General features: G+C 42.8%; 2 protein-coding genes across 3 annotated transcripts; one reads left to right on the plus strand and one right to left on the minus strand.

Moving 5' to 3' along the window:
• Nucleotides 1-258: 258 nt before the first annotated feature.
• On the minus strand, nt 259-10,765 carry FAM161B (FAM161 centrosomal protein B). 2 transcript variants are annotated; one of them, XM_085301729.1, is made up of 8 exons: nt 10,655-10,765; nt 9,130-9,692; nt 7,045-7,382; nt 6,528-6,655; nt 5,923-6,090; nt 5,326-5,425; nt 3,768-3,898; nt 259-864 (listed from the first exon to the last, which is right to left on the minus strand). In XM_085301729.1, exons 1-8 carry the CDS (start codon nt 10,744-10,746, stop codon nt 861-863), a joined length of 1,524 nt encoding a protein of 507 aa, XP_085157855.1. In that variant the 5' UTR covers nt 10,747-10,765; the 3' UTR covers nt 259-860. The 2 variants fall into 2 exon arrangements, with proteins under 2 accessions (XP_085157855.1, XP_085157854.1); XM_085301728.1 differs by lacking the exon at nt 259-864 and adding an exon at nt 2,438-3,522.
• Nucleotides 10,766-11,099: 334 nt separating this feature from the next.
• COQ6 (coenzyme Q6, monooxygenase) lies at nt 11,100-18,804 on the plus strand. The gene is made up of 12 exons (XM_085301824.1): nt 11,100-11,277; nt 11,798-11,932; nt 12,663-12,721; nt 13,267-13,390; nt 13,828-13,958; nt 14,333-14,440; nt 14,557-14,619; nt 14,935-15,042; nt 15,427-15,629; nt 16,693-16,808; nt 17,228-17,394; nt 18,644-18,804. The coding sequence occupies exons 1-12, from the start codon at nt 11,100-11,102 to the stop codon at nt 18,671-18,673; spliced, it is 1,422 nt and encodes a 473-aa protein (XP_085157950.1). The 3' UTR covers nt 18,674-18,804.
• Nucleotides 18,805-18,915: the final 111 nt, after the last annotated feature.

Raw genomic sequence — 18,915 nt, forward strand, 5'->3', positions numbered from 1 at the left:
TTAGTTTAATGCTTTTACTGTCCTCAGATTTCAGCAATTTCAATTCAGGGACCAACATCAAGACTTAGGTTTACTTGTCACTGTATTTATGCAGGACACTATTTGTTAAAAGCATATAACATACTGTCATATATTAATTTAAAGTTCAAGCCTTTATTTCTCCTTTCTTAAGTCTTTTATACTTCACACACTTGGAAATTTATCTTTTTAATATTGTCAAGTATTATTACAGAAATTTGAAATCAGTTTTAGGTGAGAGCTTGCAGTTTGTAGATGCTGATTTAAAGTCCAAAATGGTACAGTTTTTGAGAGGAGAAAAATGAGAAGATCAGCCTCTGGGTTGAAACTAATTTATTGTGACATCAACAGCCCATGATGGTCTGTTAGTGTTTGCTGCTAAGGATCATCTTTGATGTGCTGTGCAGATCCTGGCAAAGGCCACTGCCAGATTAAATATACCCTGGCAGGGTTTTCCTTTGAAATTTTTACAGAAGATGAGATTGAGGGAGGGAGGTAACATTAGAAGAGATTAGTATGCCAGCAGGAGGTAAGAGGATCTTTGATGGTTGCATTGGACACCGAAGATAGTCATATGGTCTGGTTAAAACACCATCTGGATTCAGGGAAATAGTCTTGCYTTGCTAAGTGTGTTTTATAAACCTCAAGAGGCATCAAATCTCGTCAGATCAAAACTGGTTTCCGATGTCTTCACAGAATTGTTGTTAAACTGGACGGCAGTCTTTTGGATGCTTGCTGTAATTCTGAACCTGAATTACAAACCTTAAAAGCTCTTAGCAGSCAGTAGTAGTGTGGATAAATTCTGCTTCTGCCTCATCTTTGGCTCTGTTTTCTGCTTTCTTTCAACTGCAGGAATACCAAACACAAATTTAAAGCAAAATTTGATGGATAGTTGGTGCTTGTCATCCATGCCAGATGCTTACAGTTTTTAACCTGTGTGTGGCACCAGTTTTCCAGCAGATGTCATCGGAAAAATAAGTGTTCTGGAAACTGCTGGCTGAGCCAGTTACACCCAAGGTGACTGCGAGCTAGTACAACATGCTACAGCTGCAGACTTTTTGTAGTAAGCTGGATCAAGAGGTTTAGCAAAGCCAGTTGTAGATGATGGAGGTAATACACATTCCATGCAATATACAGAGGATATGATAGTGTTCCCCTATATATAAAGTATTAAGAATCAGTTGAATGTGTTGACTGTGTATTTTCAAAAGCAGGAAGAAAACAGGGACATAGTAACAGAAGAAGATGGAAGTCRTAAAGCTAAAAAAACACTCAACAGGCTGCAAAGACTCTAGAAGGAGAGGTGTAAGACTTGAACCCAAAGCACATTGTGAGCAGGCAGATTAATTGCTGTTCTCTCCTGGAGCCCAAATTAAACCATAGTCTCAAAACGGACTACAAGACGGAGAACACGACTGTGTTCCTGTCACCGGGAAGCTACCTTCAGGAGATGCTGCTCATGTGGAATCAGCACGTGAGACTTCCTTGCTTGGGGGATGGGTGAAGGGAAGAGAATGCCGAGCTCCAGCGCRTGGAGGGTGTTAATTACTGCTTGACTAAGTATCAGTCTTCCTGCTGGGACTTCTTGGAGCTAAAATTACTTTGTTCCTGAATTAGTACACTAGTGAGATATATGTACTAGTAAATTTCTATTAAAATGTAAGTTAATTCCCTCCTCCTGCTCCAGATACATGCATACAAGCCTAAGTGGGCTTTAGACCAAAGATTCAAGCATAGAAGAAATCCCGTCCTTCTGTCCTTCATGGCATAGTGACAACATRGTTGCATTACTCCACTTTCCTATGTGATACAGAAAAAAGAACAGCCTTTGCATCCTACACTGTTAAACCTATGTACAAACTGCTACACTGATAATGGCCTTCCTTGAACCTTCCCMAGTGACTACTTCTGAGTGTAGAAAATCTCTACAGTGGAATGAGTATTTCCCAAACAGTTGGGAATTTCCCTAGTCAAGGACTGTATTTGAATAGACTGATCCCATCTATGACACAGCACTTAACATAGTGATTTTGTAGAAACCAGAAAGGGGGGAAAAAAACAAAACAAAAAAACTTAGAAGCCTGAACTTAGATTTGGTGAAGTCAGTAAGTAAGACTGCTGCAAACCAATGCATTCAGCTATATGCCAGCTTGAACCGATCTCTGAACCTGAAACCCAGGGGTCCTAAATTTCTGGATCTAGAGCTTTGTTATGATTAAAAATGCCATGATCTCAATTTTGTTTCCTTATCTAATATGGTAGCCTTTACAGATACTGATCTAACTTCTAATCTGACAATGAGGTTTTGTTGTTACGCTTTTAGGAGAAATGGATTGAGTTAAAGAACACAGAAAGAGCTTCCATTTGAGAAGCGAGGCAAATATCCATAAAAAAATGGACAACACAGAAACATCAAATAGCCATTTAAAAATCTTTTAATCTCAAAGTGCTTTGATACCACAATACTCAGAAAACATCTAGATAGTAAGGGTTTGTATTTTGGGGAATCYTATTACTACTAGGTAAGGGATGATCTCTAGTATGTGAGCTATACCATTTAAGATGCCCCAGGCATTAGAGTGCAACATACTGACAGGTAATACCTAATCTTGCTTCCAAAGTGCATCTTTGATATACCACTAATAAGAGAATTAGGACAATAACAATCCAAACTGATGCACTGTTTAATTACAACCATCTTCATACATTTTTTGTTTGTCTGATTGAATTAAAAAATGATAGGGKTTTAAACTGAGTTTTAAATTGTGGAATATGAGGGGTATATTAATGTRGAAAGACTTGCTTCTTCCTAATGGGAGGAAGGAGCAGAGCTGTTAATTACTAAATGGGGTGGTAACAGGCCAGAGAAGAACTTTTATCTTGAGTCTTCTTATGAGGTAAGTCATATCCTGTTACTCTGTAGAAATATCTTTTTTAATTTTTTTCTAATGCATATATGGATAAACCAGGTTTTAGCACAYTGAAAGGAATTTTCTCCTTTCTGTAGGCATCTGTGGCATGAGCACAAGGAGCTGATGCTAAAATATGCATCTCTTCAGTCTTTCRTATCTACTTTTACACAGAGCTAGCGCTTGAATGTTTWTAAATTTCTTTTTGCTTCAGGCAGTTTCTTGAAAGACAGGGAATAGTTCACATGAGGAACACTTGTGAGGACTAAGGGAGGCTGCAGAGTTTGTTAGGTTGGACAAAAAGTGCTCTAAACAAGAGTTAATCTTTCTTTTTAAGTTCTTGCCTCTCRCCCCAGTGACTAAATTCTTGCATTTCACACCAGTGCAATTCTTAGGTGTTATTTCTTAGGTGTTATCCTAGAACAATATGTTCCTGAGGATTAACCTGACAATCTTAAATTAAAAAATAGCCAAGAGATGATCGATGGAGTCTTCTGCTAAGTCTTACGTTGCCACCTCCTTTCCTCTTTGTTCCTCCTGAAGCTCTCCTTCCTCTGCAGTACTGATGTCCTTTTCACCCTGAGGCTTCGGTGCTCTGCAGAAACAGTAATTGTCTAAACACTGGAAATGGTTTGCACRCGCTTACTTCCTGCTCTGTCCTGTGCATAAGTAGAATGCTTGCCTAGCAGTCAACAGGAGTTCAGATAGAGATGTGCTATGATGCTTAATAAAAGGAGTGGAGCTGATTTAATTTTGCCAGCACTAGATGATTCAAACTGGAATGCTTTTATACAAAAAGGAAAATATTTCTAGTCAAAGGCAAGAGAGTTGTATTATTACCTGTGAATGTTAGAGTCTTCTTCCAGAAAGTCAGTGGCATCCTTTCCTTTTTTCCTTACAAATTCTTCGCTTAGCCCAACCTGCTGGAGGGTATGTCTGTAGCGACGCTCTGCTTCTTGACGAGCATCATGCTATGAAGTTGAAACTTACAGTAAGCATGTAGAACTGGGCTTCCACATAATGGTCAGGTTTTAAAGTTCATGGCTGATRCTCCTAATGAGAACAACAGGGCAGCAGAGCCCCTGTCCAGTATTACTGTCATCCAGAGAGTACTGTAACAACACTAACTACTAGGAAACTGTATCCCGCAGCTAGCTCAAAGCAGTAGCTCACCTTCTTCCACTTCTGTTCTTTTGTCCTTCTTCTGTTGCCCTGCYTCTAATGCACTTCAGTCTTAAGAGACTAGCCCGCTCGTGTCTGAGTCCTGCCTATGACACACTAATTGAAAATATGTGCAAAAAGGGCTGTGAGCAATTATGGAAGCTTAGTCACCTGCAACTTATAGGCACTAACCACAGCTGAAAATTGAGCTTTCACAGTTGAGCTTGTGAAAGGGCTTCACATCAGCTTATCTTCAAAAAACTGAAAACCAGGCATCTTGGTTCCTATGTTCTTACTGATTCCTTGCAAATTRATCTGTTATCTGAGATGACAGTTTTCCAGAGAGCTTGGCTAGTTCCAAAAGACTGCCTTGTATATGGAAGGATAGAAGTCCTGTCTCAAGATGAGTGAATGCCATTGATAATGGTTAATTCTTACCAATCTAGCAAACAGAAATATTATAAAAAATTATCMCACAAATGTGTTTTCTGCCTCCATTAACCAAGGGGCTGCTTCTGTTGTGAAATCATAAATCAGCATATARTTATATATTGTCATTATGTCTCTAACCAGATATCTATCAACCCTGCAAGGAGACAGAACTGAAAGRGAAAGTTCAGAGAAAGCTACTTCCTACAGAGTAAGGTTTGTATCTACCTTTCTAGTACAATACAGATATGCAAATGGTACCGTGTTACGGATGAGATGTGCTGAACACAACCACAGACCGCAGAGCTTGCAGGTGATATAAGTGACTTAACTATCATTAATATTTTTCAAGCAGCACTAGAGATAAAAAATGCTCAACTGGAAAAGGTTTAAAAAATTTAAACCTTTAAAACTTTTTAAAATTTAAATCTTTCAAATTTCTAGACTATAGGCTGTTGTATTCAGAGGCAGAATTAGGTATTCATACAATACCTCATGTGATAAGGCCTTAATTTTGGTCAGGGCCTATATTTTCATTGCAATATTTATGAGGTATTGGAAAACCCTACAACCATGAAATAAGTCTGAATGGTTTTTCAAGGAGTGGGAAGGAGTTTAAAACATACTTGAGTGGCTGTTCCATGTGTTATTTTGAGTGTAGTCTAGAGACTAAACAAACATTTGCATTTTCTTATCCAAGACTAACTTGAGACTAGATTTCCTAATGCTATCTTATTTCCTAATTCTTGTMTTAAGTGAAAGACAACATATGCTGTCACCCAGAAACTCTGGAATTTTGACCAGTTACCTTAGTGACCTGTTCAAAGAGGTATGGTCTGTTCTTGACTCGCAGCTGCATTTCTTCCAGCTCCTTTCTGTATTCTTTTGTTCTTTCTCTGATACTTTGCCTGAAATGGAAGAGTTCCCTGTCTAATCAAAGTTCCCTCTTACTGTAGCTGATCAGGAATGAGGAATTCTCAATAACTATTTTTGTCCTTTAAATATCTCTGGTAATTGTCTTGATTCTGAATGCTGGCCAAAACACACTGCTATTTCTGGCAAGTTATGTACCCGTAGCAAAGCTTTACTACTAGAGTGCGAGCACAGAACCTGTGTTCACATTTATACAAAACCTTATCTTATATATATTTTCCCAAATGACATATTTCAGTTGGCTTGTTTGTACAAATTATTTTCTACAAATGCTAATCTAAAAGAAACTATTCTGCTTGGAAAGAGCAATGCTAGACTGTCAAGAAATCCAAGTGAATGTGAAACGGATATGGCAGCCAAAAAAATTACTTTGGGAAAATAGGCTCATAGGCCCAATTCCTCCTAAAGAATTATCTGATGATTCTCAGTTATTGCAGTAAACAGTTATCAAGGGGCAGAATAGTATACTGACCAATTCTGTTTTGCCTTCTCTTCATGCGTTTTCTCTAAAGTTTTATGTGGATCCAGGGCTTTTGCTCGGCTATTCAGTGATTTATGGATAGCTTGACACTTCTTTTTGTGTTTCTCCAGCCAATTATTTACTTCTTTGTCCCTTTCCTTTTTGTTGTCTTGGGAATATCTATATAGAGGAAAGTTAGTAATGAGATATCAAGTTCACTTCAGAGTGCTAGACTATGCACTAGCYGGGATTTTCGCTTTTGTAATCCTGTAGGGAGAAAAGCAGTTTCAGAAAGGCAAGCATGCAACTCTCAAAACAGCTGTGAAGCAGGGCAAGAATTAGCAAGGAAAGACCAGCTATAGTGAGAAACATTTAGAAAGGGTTAATAGGTGCTTGATTCAAATAAACGAGCATATAAAACACAGCGTGATGACACAAAAGAATGTGACAGGAAAAGGCATCTCCCCGAAGCTGGAGACACATGGTTTTTTTCCAGTAAGTATAACATATTTTAAATATTGGAAATGTATCTGACATGATGAGAGAGAGAATTAACTTTTTTCTCTATTTTTGTTATTAGTTGGGGTATGATCTTGTAGACAAACTTTTCTACTTACCTAATAGCAGATTCTCTTTTCCTTGTTGCATCTGTAATATGTACCGGAAGGGTATTGGAAGAAAGAGAGGAAAGTCTGGTCAAAGAATGACTTTTTTGCATGGAAACCTTGGAAAGTTGCTGAGAATCCTGAAAGAAATTGAGTTTGATTCAGTTTATTTTTTCATAATACAGAATCTCCTCTGTTGTCTACCACAGAGATCAGTTGGGGCACATGGGCAATCCACTCGCTCTTCTCTCTTCCTTCAGTGGGGATTGACATGGGGATGGAGTGATGGAAGAGAAGCAAGGAGACTTGATTAGGAATGTGGAAGGGTGGGCTGAACCACAGTTGTTATAGCTCATTTCTTTGTGTAAAACTTTCTTATCCGGTTTGTTCTAGAATTCTGTAGTACTCCCGAGACAAAGGCAGAGGTCCCACTAAAGAACACTAATCATCCATTAAAAATGCTACAAATTTAGAAACTTGCCATTTGGATTGGAGAGAATAGCATCACAGAAATACCCAGTCATCTCACCTTTATCTTTTCATTAGCCTGCCTCTGCCTGCAGCGGAGATTGGATGTTCTTAGTTTAAATGGCTTATTACGAGTTGCCTCTTTGATTTCTCGTCTCCTTATTGCTTCTCTCTGAAATGCCCAGTAAAGTCCTTCGAAGTCTGGTACTGTTGGATTAATCCTTGGCTTGAAGCTGAAGCTTTTGTCCTGCAAGAAGCCAAGCCGTTCTTGCTTAGTTTTAGTAGCAGTTCGGGACCGAGCCTCCCTCTGTGAGGTGCCAGTATCAATAGGAGCTACGGAGCCTTCCAGCAAATCCTTGGCTCTCATTTGAATGCGGATTTCTCTGTAGAGTTCAGCTTCTAATGGGTAAAAATCAGAGCAATGAGAAGATGACTATGAGTGATGGTTCACTCATAGCTGTGAAGGCTGTGAAACTGCCAGTGCATAGCTCTAAAACCCTTTTTTATGATAGCAGCTGCTAACATAGGAGACCAGACGTCTTGTGTTCTCTTTCCCCACTTTCCATTCCCTGCCCCACTTACCAGAAAAAAAGAAAAAATCCCTGCAAAAAAACAGAACCATGGTAGTGTCTCTTCCTCGGGCATTAATCACTAGACATGTCTTTCCCTTGTGACAGAGTAAGTTACTAACAGGCCTTCTTCACATATTCCTATTCTTAGGGGTACCAGATAACTCTGTCCTTTGTCTTGCAGAGATGTTATACTAATTAAGGTTCTACTATTCATATGGGACTTTATGGCATTACATTGACTGTGTGATCCAAACAGGCCGTTCAAATATACTTGTAATGGACAATGGCTTTTCTATGTAGTATCCAGCAGTGTTTTGTCTATATTGGAAAAGATTTTAAGTAACGAGGATGTGGAGGATGGATTTGTCTTGTCACTTCTGTGACAAATTTTCCATAGAAAGAATGAGTCTCTGAGATATGGTGTAAAACTATGTCCTGTCCTGTGCTACGCTAAATGTTTATAAAAATGTAGATAAACAGTTGTTATTTTTTGTTTTTAGAAAAAAAATACTGCTGTTTGGAAAATGAGGTTTTGGGGGGGTCTGTTTCTAAGTTTGTATTGACTGAGGCATAAAATGTTCATTCTGCCTCACTTCTCATGCAGTAGGGGTGGAAACAACAGTGGCTTGTCCTTTGCTCTCTTTCAGCTTTCTCTTTAAGTCAGCACATTACAGCATAATGTTTTCTGATGAAAACTGGTGAAAAAACAAAAAAAATGAAAACAATGTTAAAAAAAAAAGTGAAAAAAGCAATGCGAATTATCAAGGACTGGTTTATCTCCTGTATTCAAGTGTTAAGTCAGTATCATTTACTTCAAACTTGTAACTGTGAGGGCTTAAGACATCTGAAAGAAAGAGAGTATCAGGGAAACCTCCCTGACTGCCTCTCTGATGGGATGGTCCTAGCACCTCCCTCACCTATTTTAGCACCTAATGAGAAGGGGCGATCAAGTGGGAGGGTAATTGAAAATATCAGAGAGTGGCAAGAGCGACTGGCCTACTGCACTATTGCTTACAAGGAAATAATTGCCTGATTTGGACTCATGAAACACTTGTCTCCCAAGGGACCTGTGCAGCACAGACCTTTGGTGAGGATCAAATTATCAATTTCAAGGTATTGCATGGACCTTGAGCACCTCTGGCACTACATCTGTCTTCATGTTTGCCTGTGCCACACAACATCCAAGTCCCTTTGGTCTAACTGAAGATGAGGAATTCAGTAACTGGGACCTGTTAATCCCCTAATTCAGGAAAGATCCCCAAACTGTCATGAATCGCAGTAAAAGGAGTATGCAAATCTGCCTGAGCAGCTCACTGCTCCTACATGTACACACGAGTGCAGAACTGCTACTGCTGACAGCGATACGAGATCACTAAATCTAGGAAACCCTGCTGTAAAGGTATCTAGGTGAAATGCAATGACCAGTGATATACAGGAGATTAGACTACAGGACATAATGATAYTGGCTTTATGCTCCACTGACACTTGCGTAAGCCATGATCCTACAACCCAGCACTGAGGCAGTGAGGGACAATCATGGAGTTCTTTTTTACAGGAAGAGCCCTGGCATTTACCTTTGAGTTTATCTCCAAGAAGTGGGTCATATGTAGACTTGGGGACTTTTCTACTGACTTGCTTCTGCTTGGAGCTCTTATTTAGGGTTGCTGCTGCCAGCAACTTCTGTCTGATAGCTTCTTTCTTCTTCTCCTCCTTCTCCAGAAAACTGAAGGGCCGCTGACTTGAAAGTAGCAGCTCCTTTCTTTTCTGTGTTGCTATTTGCCTGCGAATCTCATTCTGTTCCATTATTTCCTCATAAAGAGGCAGAAACACATGGGCAGGTACAGGCTGTGCCCGGAACTGTTTTTGACATTCTGCTTCATCCTGGCTTTGCCTTTTGTCTCGCTGTTTGTCTAGTTCAAGAAACACATAAGACTTCATCAGCTGGGACTTTCTGTGAGCTTCCCGCAGTGTCATCTTGAAGGGCTGAGGAATGGTGATGGAAGGGATCCCGGGAGATGACGCGCTCTTTGGCCTCAAGTAGGATTTAGGAAACAAGTGAGGCTTTTGCTGATCCCAGGTGCTGTCCAATATGAGGTCAGTCAAAGAACTGGATTGTCTTTTGTTACCAGATGTATGACTAGATAAAGACATTGTCAATGGGAAATAAGGGAAATTATTAGAAATATGAAAAGAAGGGAGACACTGTTGATTAAGAGAAATGTTGGCTCAGCTGTTAAAAGACAGGCCTAGGCCTGTGTTTTGCTTTGCTGCCAAGTTTGTGAGCATAGCTTGTGCTTTTCTGTTTTCCATGTGTAAAATAACTGTTATGCCTACCTAGCTCTGGAATGCAATTTATTATGATGCTAGTTCTCAATTTCCAGAAAGGTCACAAGTAAGATAGAAAGTTCCAACTGTAAGGATATCTGACTAACGGCTATTCAACACAAAGACAAGAAACRAGAGGCAATAAAGCAATCGCACAGATGCACAAACCCTAACAAACAGCAGATAAAGGAGACAGTAACAAGCACCTGAATTCCTAAGACACTGATGGAAGGGCCATTACAAGGAACCATTGGAGCCTAACTTTAAAGAGCATCAGCTAGAAACTTKGCAGCTGATTAGATGACCAGGCAATTGATAATGAGAAAAAACAAGGCTCTCACTGAAAAGYGTAAACTTCTCATGCAATATCTGAGGTTTACTGTAAGACTGGGTAAAACTTATTACGAGATGTTTTGGGAAGGCTCAAATGCAGGGAAACAGAGGGATCAAGGTGGGCGAAGAAGGTCCAAGCACAGGCGAAKGGTGGGGGGCTGCAGGGCCGATGGTACGTAGGCACCCCGCTTGCCCGGCCAAGCCCTGTGCCTGCTCGCTGCAGTCTGTCCTGTCTTAACCTCTGTTCCTAKCTACTCTGTGCGCGGCAGAGATCGAGCTGCTAGTGACCGTCCCGCTGTGCTAACCCGTGAGGGGGACAGGACAGCCGAGGGCTAGCAACTGGAGTCAGTGCCCGAAAGGGCGAGACGCAGCACACCGGGCGGGCGGGGCGGAGCCTCCCCGCGCCCCGCAGCGCCCGGCACGGCCGAAAACCCACCCTACCTGAGCGCCCCGCACAGCTCCCCGTCCGCCCGGGCCCGGGCCGGGGCCGGGGCCCGCGAGCCCGCTCCCAGCGCACGCTGCCCGCTCCGCATGGCGCGGCGGCGCGGGGCCCTCGGCGCCCCCAGCTCCGCCCGCCTGAGGCGGCGCCTGGGGAAGCCAGAGCGGGGCGAGGCCGGCAGCGCAGAGGCGCCTTTCGCCGCCGCCGCCGCCTTCCCGCGCCGCGCCCCTCACCTCAGCGCCGGGCGCCCTCCCGCCCCGGCCCCACCCCCCTGCTGTCGTCACGGCCTGAGCAGCCAATCAGTGCCAGGGACGGAGCGGGCCGCGGCGCCGGCGCACGGTCTCTCGGGAACGCGTTGTCACCCCGGCGCGGCGGCGCCGTTGTCATGGTTACCCCGGGCCGCTTCCGCTCGGGCCGTGTTCCGTTGGTGTCGTCACTTCCGCAGCGATGGCGGCGGCCGCGGCTTGCGGGCGGCGGCGGCCGCTGCTGTCGGCGCTGCGGCTCCGCCCGGGCGGGGGCGGCCCGCGGGCCCCGGCGCGCCCCGCCGCCGCCGCCGCCGCGCCGCTCTACGACGTGGTGGTGTCGGGCGGGGGCCTGGTGGGGAGCGCCATGGCGGCGGCGCTGGGTAAGGCGGCGCTCGGGGGCCGGGCGCGCCGCGGCTGCTCCGGCCGCCTCGGGGGGCCGGGTAACGGGTACCCCTGAGAGCAGCGCAGCCGAGAGCCCTCTCCTTTCCCCCCCTTTTTTAAAAATCTCTTCCTCTAATTAGCGAATTTACATTTAAATCCTGTTAAAAAGTGATCTTTGTCTGGAGCGAGTGTGGCAGTATTCATTAATGCGCCCTCACACCAAAATACACACAGCTGCGTAAAAAACACCAATGTACGCAGAAATATAAAAATCACGCAAAATGTTCAATCTTTGCTTTAACTGCAGAAGCCTCGTCAACCTCAGTAGCAGGACTGTAATGATAAACTTTTAAAATACTAAGTTTTGCCATGCCTGGTCAAAACCCGTATTGTAAACGCTCTTCTTCATAAAGGTTTGCGTTTACACTATCTCGTTACAGAAACACACAGGACTTCTTGATCCAAAAATGAGGTTTTGGGGAGGAATATTGTAATAAAGCATGTATTTGCTAATTTTAGGGCACGATATCCACTTCCATGATAAGAAAATTGCTTTGCTGGAGGCTGGTCCTAGGAAAGAGCATGACCGCTTGCCAGACAAGTACAGTAACAGGGTCAGTTCCATCTCCCCAGGTTCAGCAACCCTCCTAAGCAGTAAGTATGACTTTTCTTTTGTTTGCATTTCTGTTTGCAAATTTGAGCTGGTTTTACTTTGTTTAAATAAGGCCCCTTTGAGTGTGTGCTGCCTTCATCCTAAATGGGTCAAATTATTTGGCATTTCCTCTCAGTGTTGTGCCTGCTGAATTGAGGTGGTTACAGCAGGCTTGTCTAGTTAACTGGGATCCGCGTCCTGGTGTCTTCACCTGATTTGTTTCATGAACGCTTGTGACATTAGGCCTAAAATTCCAAGCTGCTCTCTACAGTATCTGGAATGCTCTGTTCACAAATGGATATTTTTTTTTTCAAGTCCTTCCTATTCCATAACTCAGTTTTCCTGATTGATTTTCTTTTCAAAGTCAGATTTGAACCTTGATTCCTTATGGAGAAAGAGAAGTTCAGAACAATGATGGCCATGAATTTCCCCCACTATTTTTTTTGCCAGCTGATAGGACAGTGAGAACTGACTGCATGTGTCACAGCACTCCTGGAAACCTGGCTTGCTTTTTCTACTGGTTTTGTATTAACAGCAAAGTAATGTGTGCTGGAGCTGTAAAAGTACCATGGCAGACCTAACACTCTCGCGGAGKGGGAAAGCTGAGTCTAGGCCAGCTGGAAAGAAGTTACAGTCAAGGAGAGAGCTCAAAGTGAACTTCAGGGGGTTTTGGGTCTCAATGTCACGTGTGAACCTGTAGCTCCAGGCACTTCTGTCCTCTTTCTCTTTTAGGTTTTGGTGCCTGGGATCATGTCTGCAGTCTGAGATTCAAATCATTTCGACGAATGCAGGTGACCTGATTATGGTACAAATATGCTGTGTGTCTGTCTAATTTGAATTTTCAGCAATACTTAAACTAATGATCCAGAGTTTATTACTTCTTTCGCAAAGGGCAGGTCATGCTCTTAATGATTTGTTAYGTTTTTTTGTTGGGACGGTTGTCTCAGAAATGTGTGCGCTCAAAGGCTGGACGTTAGAGATTGAAAGGTTGATTCCTAATGGAAGCTGTAGATATTGAGGCAGGGGAACTGATCAGGAAAAGCAAAAATAAAGATAAAGGTGTTAGGATAGCATTATGTGTTGGCTATGCAACAGGAAGTAGAGATAAAAGACATTTTTTATCTTTACAGTTTTTGAATAGATATAGATYGTTTTATGAAAGGAATTATGTGATGTGCCTAAATAGCTGGAAATGGACAGTAATCTGGGACATTTTCTCTCGTTCTGTATTTCTAGATTGCCTGGTTCCTTTTGTTTTGTTGAATCCATTGATATCCCTGAAAGAAACAGCACTTACGTACCATATAGCTTCATATAATGTATTTTTTCTTTATAGGTGTGGGATGCTTGTTCAGAAGCCATGATCATTTTCGAGAAAGACAACTTAGATGACATGGGTTACATAGTGGAGAATGATGTCATTATGTCTGCACTTACAAAACAGTTAGATGCAGTAGCAGGTAGTGGACAACTTCTTTAATATACTTAATTTACTGTAGAGAGCTTTCAGGCACTTTCTTTCCGCTGGGTGTGCCGAGTTATGAAAGGCGGAAAGAAAATTCATCTAACAAATAACTGAGATCTCGGCAGCTTCTTGAATGGGGCGGGTGGAAATCTGTCCTCTCTATGGGACTGCGTTCAAGCTCTGTAGCCTGTGTGCTTCTCCAGGACATAGTCTCACCAAAATGCACATGTAATGGAAAGAGCTGGAGCTTTCTCTCCAGAGCAGTCTTTGTAGTGGTGAAGGGTTGGCCAGATTATTCTTTCTGGGTGTCCTGAGAATTGTAATCTATTACTGTGCCGTGAAGACGTGCCTAGCTCTTTGCTGTTACAGTGATACTTCCTTTTCTTCATGTCTGTATCGTGCTGTGACTGTGGTACTTTGTGTTCCCATCAGACCGGGTGGAGGTTTTCTACAGGAGCAGAGCGGTCGGGTATACCTGGCCCCTTCCCTATCACAGCTGTGACACAAGCCCTTGGGTCCAAATTGAGTTAGCTGATGGACGCAGACTTCAGACCAAACTGCTGGTAACTAAACTTTTTATTTCTGTTGATCAGGCACCATCTCTTGCCCAAGTCCTTTCCACTGGATTTGGCTCTGATTCCGTGTGTGCCGCTCCACCCACGTGGAGGGCTTGAGCGAGGTGAGTGGCTAACTCTGTCAGAGATGCTGAGAGACRCACAGTGCCCGGCCGTCTCTGACGCTGATGCAAGAAGACTGTGCAGAACTGGACAAGAGCAGAAAGGGCCATGTTTTCTGTTTTTTGGAGGAGTCTTCTTCTTTTGGGGGAGGTTTGAATAAACAAAAATATGTCTACGTGCAGAGGGAGGTTTGTGGCCTGGAATAGCGGTTTTCTTAGGAGCAGCTGATGAAGTTGCCTTGTATCTCTTACGTTTTGCAGATTGGTGCGGATGGTCATAACTCCGTGGTCCGGAAGGAAGCGAAGTTTCAGACCATTGAGCATCAGTATGACCAGTCAGCTGTGGTGGCTACTCTTCATTTGTCTGAGGTGAGATTCTGCAAACTGGCTCTTCTGTAAGCAGCAGAACAGCTTAGATCACCGGTTCTTAGATGTTAGAACAGATCACTAGTTCTTAACTGTCTCCTTGCTTCTTTCCGCTGTAGGCCACAGACAACAACGTAGCCTGGCAGAGGTTCCTTCCCACAGGGCCAATTGCACTTCTTCCGGTAAGTTGCCGAGTGACCTCTGCATATTTTACTTTTTAGTCTGTTCTTTTCTAGTAACTTTGCTTCTGTCTGTGCCTGTGTCTGTGTTTTGGTTTTGTCTCTTAAGAATTTGCTTTGTGCTTTTCATTTATAACTTTTGTTTTTCCCTCCTGCCATCTCACTTTGTCCTTAGTGTTTCCCACTTGTAGCAATATCGGCTGGAAAAGTAATACGCAGATGGATTTCTGTGGGAAGGGGATTGGGGAAATTCTTGCATTGTTTGGATTTTTTGTTTCTTTTTCTTTTGATCCTGACCCTTGAGGTTTTCTTAACTAGCTCTCTGACACTGCCAGCTCTCTGGTTTGGTCTACATCACATGAACATGCATCAGAACTTCTCGCTATGGATGAGGAAAGTTTTGTTGATAGCATCAACTCTGCCTTTGTGAGTATCAGCCTTGTGGTAGATATGAGACCAACTCTGTTGCAATTGTGAGAAATATGCTAGAATCCTGCAACTTATAGAATAGCAATGGGAGAGCTGAATTCTCAAGTTCCTTCCTATGGCGAGGGAGGAATTAGAAAGGCACTTAGCAAAGAAAGGATGGTCTTTTATAACTGAATTAAGTTAGTCCTGACAGTCATAGTAGGAACTGAACTAACTTTCTAAAAGATGGGAGGGGTAGACTTGACTTTTCTTGATTGACTTATATGTCCTGAAGTGATGAAGATGGTTTGAGTGGTTAAAATTCAGTTTTTGGAGCTAGCTCAGATTCTTCTATATGCCCAGTTTAGGGTAAAACCTAAAGCTTTCTTTTTTTGGCTTCAGTGGAGCAACATAAACCACACTGATTTCATTGACGCTGCCGGGGCCATGTTTCGATCTACTATTTCACTCCTGAGGCCTTCGGGGACTGCAGTCCGTCAGCTGCCCCCAAGTGTTGCCAAAGTAGATCCCGAGAGCCGAGCTATGTTTCCTCTTGGAATGGGGCACGCAACAGAGTACGTCCAGCACCGCGTGGCCCTTATCGGGTAAGGTCCTCCCCGCAGCCGTCGTGCAGGCATGATGTTAGTATAGCGTCTCTGGCACTGAAGCCCGTTGTATTTATTTTCCCATTTAACAAATTAGATGGTTGGGMATACATTCCTGATTCCAGTTTGACTTTATCCAGGACCAGTTTATATCATTTATTCATGTGAACAAAGTCCTGTTGTCTGAGTAGCTCTCTGTCCCTTGTGTGTACTTTTGAAGTAAATTGGGAGGTGATAATTTTCCTTTCCTGGATTGTTCAGTCCAGCAGAACAATCCAGTATCTCATGATGGAACTTTACTTTCCCAAACATCATAGCAGCCATTCTCGGTACCAGTTTGAGTTTTCAATTCACTTGTCTTGAACACAAATGACAAATTTACTGATTATTCCACATGGGATGTCATAGCCTCTTGTGTAGTGGTCTACAAGAAGGGAAAGTATCTCATCTTTTCCATTCTAAGGTTGCRTGTGCTTTTTCTTTTTAATTCCACAGCTGTAGTGCGTTGGTAGTTTATAGCATTACACACCTTGGATGGCATCATATATCTCAGATACTTCTTTTGTTTCCAACTTGTTAGSCACTGCTTTTCCTGCTTTATGCCTTGTTAATGGACAAGTGCATGATCTTACATTCCAAGCTCAAATTTCACCTTGTTTCTCTAACTTTGAACCCTTCATCAGTGTGTCTGGCTTTGTGCAGGCTTATCTGTAAAGGACATAACAGGATCTTCTCAGYGATATCCCATTTCTCACTGTGTTGATGATGTCTGCTTACTTGCGTTTTTAATATATACTGATGATATTCTTCCTGCTGTGTCAGTGTCACAAAAACATCAAGGCCTGTCCCATGCCTGATCTGACTTCTTACAACTGGAGAGGCAGTCAGGTAGTTCAGTGTGGAGGTGCTGGAGAGAGCGCAGAGAGTGCCGTAAGGTGGTGGTCATTGGCGAAGAGGGGAGAAGTGCTGTCCTGATCCCTTCTGGAGCTTGTCAGAGGAGGAAACTAAGGACCGTTGTGGCTTTCTTCAAGCAGGGATGTAAATTTGTCTTCTCTTGCTCTAGGGATGCGGCACACAGAGTCCACCCACTTGCAGGACAAGGTGTAAACCTGGGCTTTGGTGATATTGCATGTTTAGCACACCACCTCAGTGCAGCAGCCTTCAACGGGAAAGATCTGGGTAAGGACTCAAGACAAGCAAGCAGCAGTATCATCATTAGTCTTACAGACCCTTGCTGCTAACATCAGGGCAAGGGCTGTTTCTGTCTGAGCCATGCGTAGGTTAAGCGTGCTGCTGTCTTGTRTCTGAATGGCACAAGCACCTCTGAAGCGAAACTGTTCCGATGTTCATTGGTTGTGGACAGTTAGAGTCTTGCATGCAGTTTCCATCCCCAAAATCTCAAAGCTTCTTAAAAAATTAATTCTGCTGGATGGTAAAGAGGTGAGGAGATGAAGATAGTTAGCTAACTGAATGACATCTTTACTAAGATGAACCATTCTTTTTCTGTGTTTTCAGATGTCTGTGGAGACTGCTATATAGATAAGATGCACAACTGTGTGTGGCAATTTAATATTAATACGGGTATTTATCTTTTCCAGGCTCCTTAAAACATCTCTTAAAATTTGAAACAGAACGTCAGAGGCATAATGTCTCTTTGATAGCTGCTACCGATGCGTTGAAGAGGCTTTACTCCACGAGGCTGGCTCCCTTGGTGTTGCTGAGGACATGGGGATTGCAAGCAACAAATGCCCTGCCGCCTCTCAAAGTAAGAACCTTAAGTTGGTGAGGGCCACACACAAATTTCAAAATTACTCTTTAAATTTCTGAGGTTTTGTGTCCGAAATAAGAATTCCTAAATAACTGTTAGCTCAGTAGTTAGGGGTTTCTTATGCAGCGCAAGGAGAGGCTTGGGATCTGAGTATCTATTCTCTGTATCATGATTGATAGTAAATACTTCCCCCCCTCCCTTTCTGGCTTGCAAAACATTTATTTTTATGCTGTTGAAACGCTTCAACAGGAGAAATGGAGAGAGCCTTACTTTATTAATTAGTGTTCATGAAGAACAAGGCCTAGAAATGGATTGTTTAGCTCTGTTCAAGTTAAGACACAAACTTCAGCTGTCCTAGGGAGAGACAGTCTCTCATTAGAAGTCTTTGGCTTTATTTTGCTATGGAAGGAAAACCTGGAACCTTGAGGTGCGTTCCAGAAATGCACTATGAAAAAGCAATTCTATGAAAAAACAGTGAAGACCAAGACMTCGGGTAACTCGACAGATCGAGTGTGCAGCTCAAATCGGCATGTTTCCATGCTGCTTGTCCTGTTAAGTACTTTTCTCCTGGCCAAGGTGCAAGTCTCCTGAAAGTTACCTGAGGAAGGCCTTGGCAAGGAGGTTCACTCYTGAACACAAATTCTTGTTCTGTTTGCAGCCTTGCTGCCTGATTTCCACACAGCTTTGACCTAATTGCTGTGTTTTCATAATGTTCATTAAGCCACCTGCTCTCAAAACTTTCAGGCACCTTCAGGTTAGATTCCTCAGTTCTGGATTTGACTGTTTTGTTGGCCCAGTCAAGGAACTTTTTTCCTATCAGATGCAAGCGGTGTGCTTTCCTTGAATTACATCACAGTAAGACACCAGACGAAAGGAAGAGCAGTAATTTCTCAAAGTTCAGTTGCTACCACTGGAAGGGGGTCTTTAATAGTTGTACTAAAGGAGAGCAGTACACTGCTGCTTCAGCGCTCAGTACTTTTTTTCTTTGTTCAATGCAGAAAACAAACGAAGACCTCTCCTGTGAGCRCAGAACCTGTCAGTAACCCCTCTGTTTTGTGCTGCTCAGGAAAGAGAAAGGAATGTAACTCCTAAAGTTTACTAGTATATAGGGATAGTTGCTCTGTACATGACTAAAAAGGCTGAGAAAGAACTGTTGTCCATATAGGAAAGAGAAAGAGTCTATAGCTGCTTTCTAAGTGTATGTTTATTATCAGTTTACAAATTACTTTTTTTCCCCCCTTTTTAGGAGCAAATCTTGGCTTTTGCTAGTAAGTGATTTGTTGTCAATTTGGAACCGGAGCTTGTCAGTGAATGYGTTACCTTTAAAAGGACTACGACTGACTTGAATCTTGAAATATGTTATTTAATTTATCAATAAAAGTGAAGATTGAGCTGTGTTTTGCACCATCCACTGGTTTATACAGAATTTGTCTTGTCAAGAGGATGTGAGTTTTCTTCCTATGGTACCTAATGTCTTCAGCCATTGAACTGTCTTTACAATGTCCTTTTAAATCCAGC

Source organism: Rhea americana, unplaced genomic scaffold (assembly GCF_003343005.1).
Source record: "Rhea americana isolate MKP2758 unplaced genomic scaffold, rheAme1 scaffold_18, whole genome shotgun sequence".
In the NCBI taxonomy this organism is placed as follows: Eukaryota; Metazoa; Chordata; class Aves; order Rheiformes; family Rheidae; genus Rhea; species Rhea americana.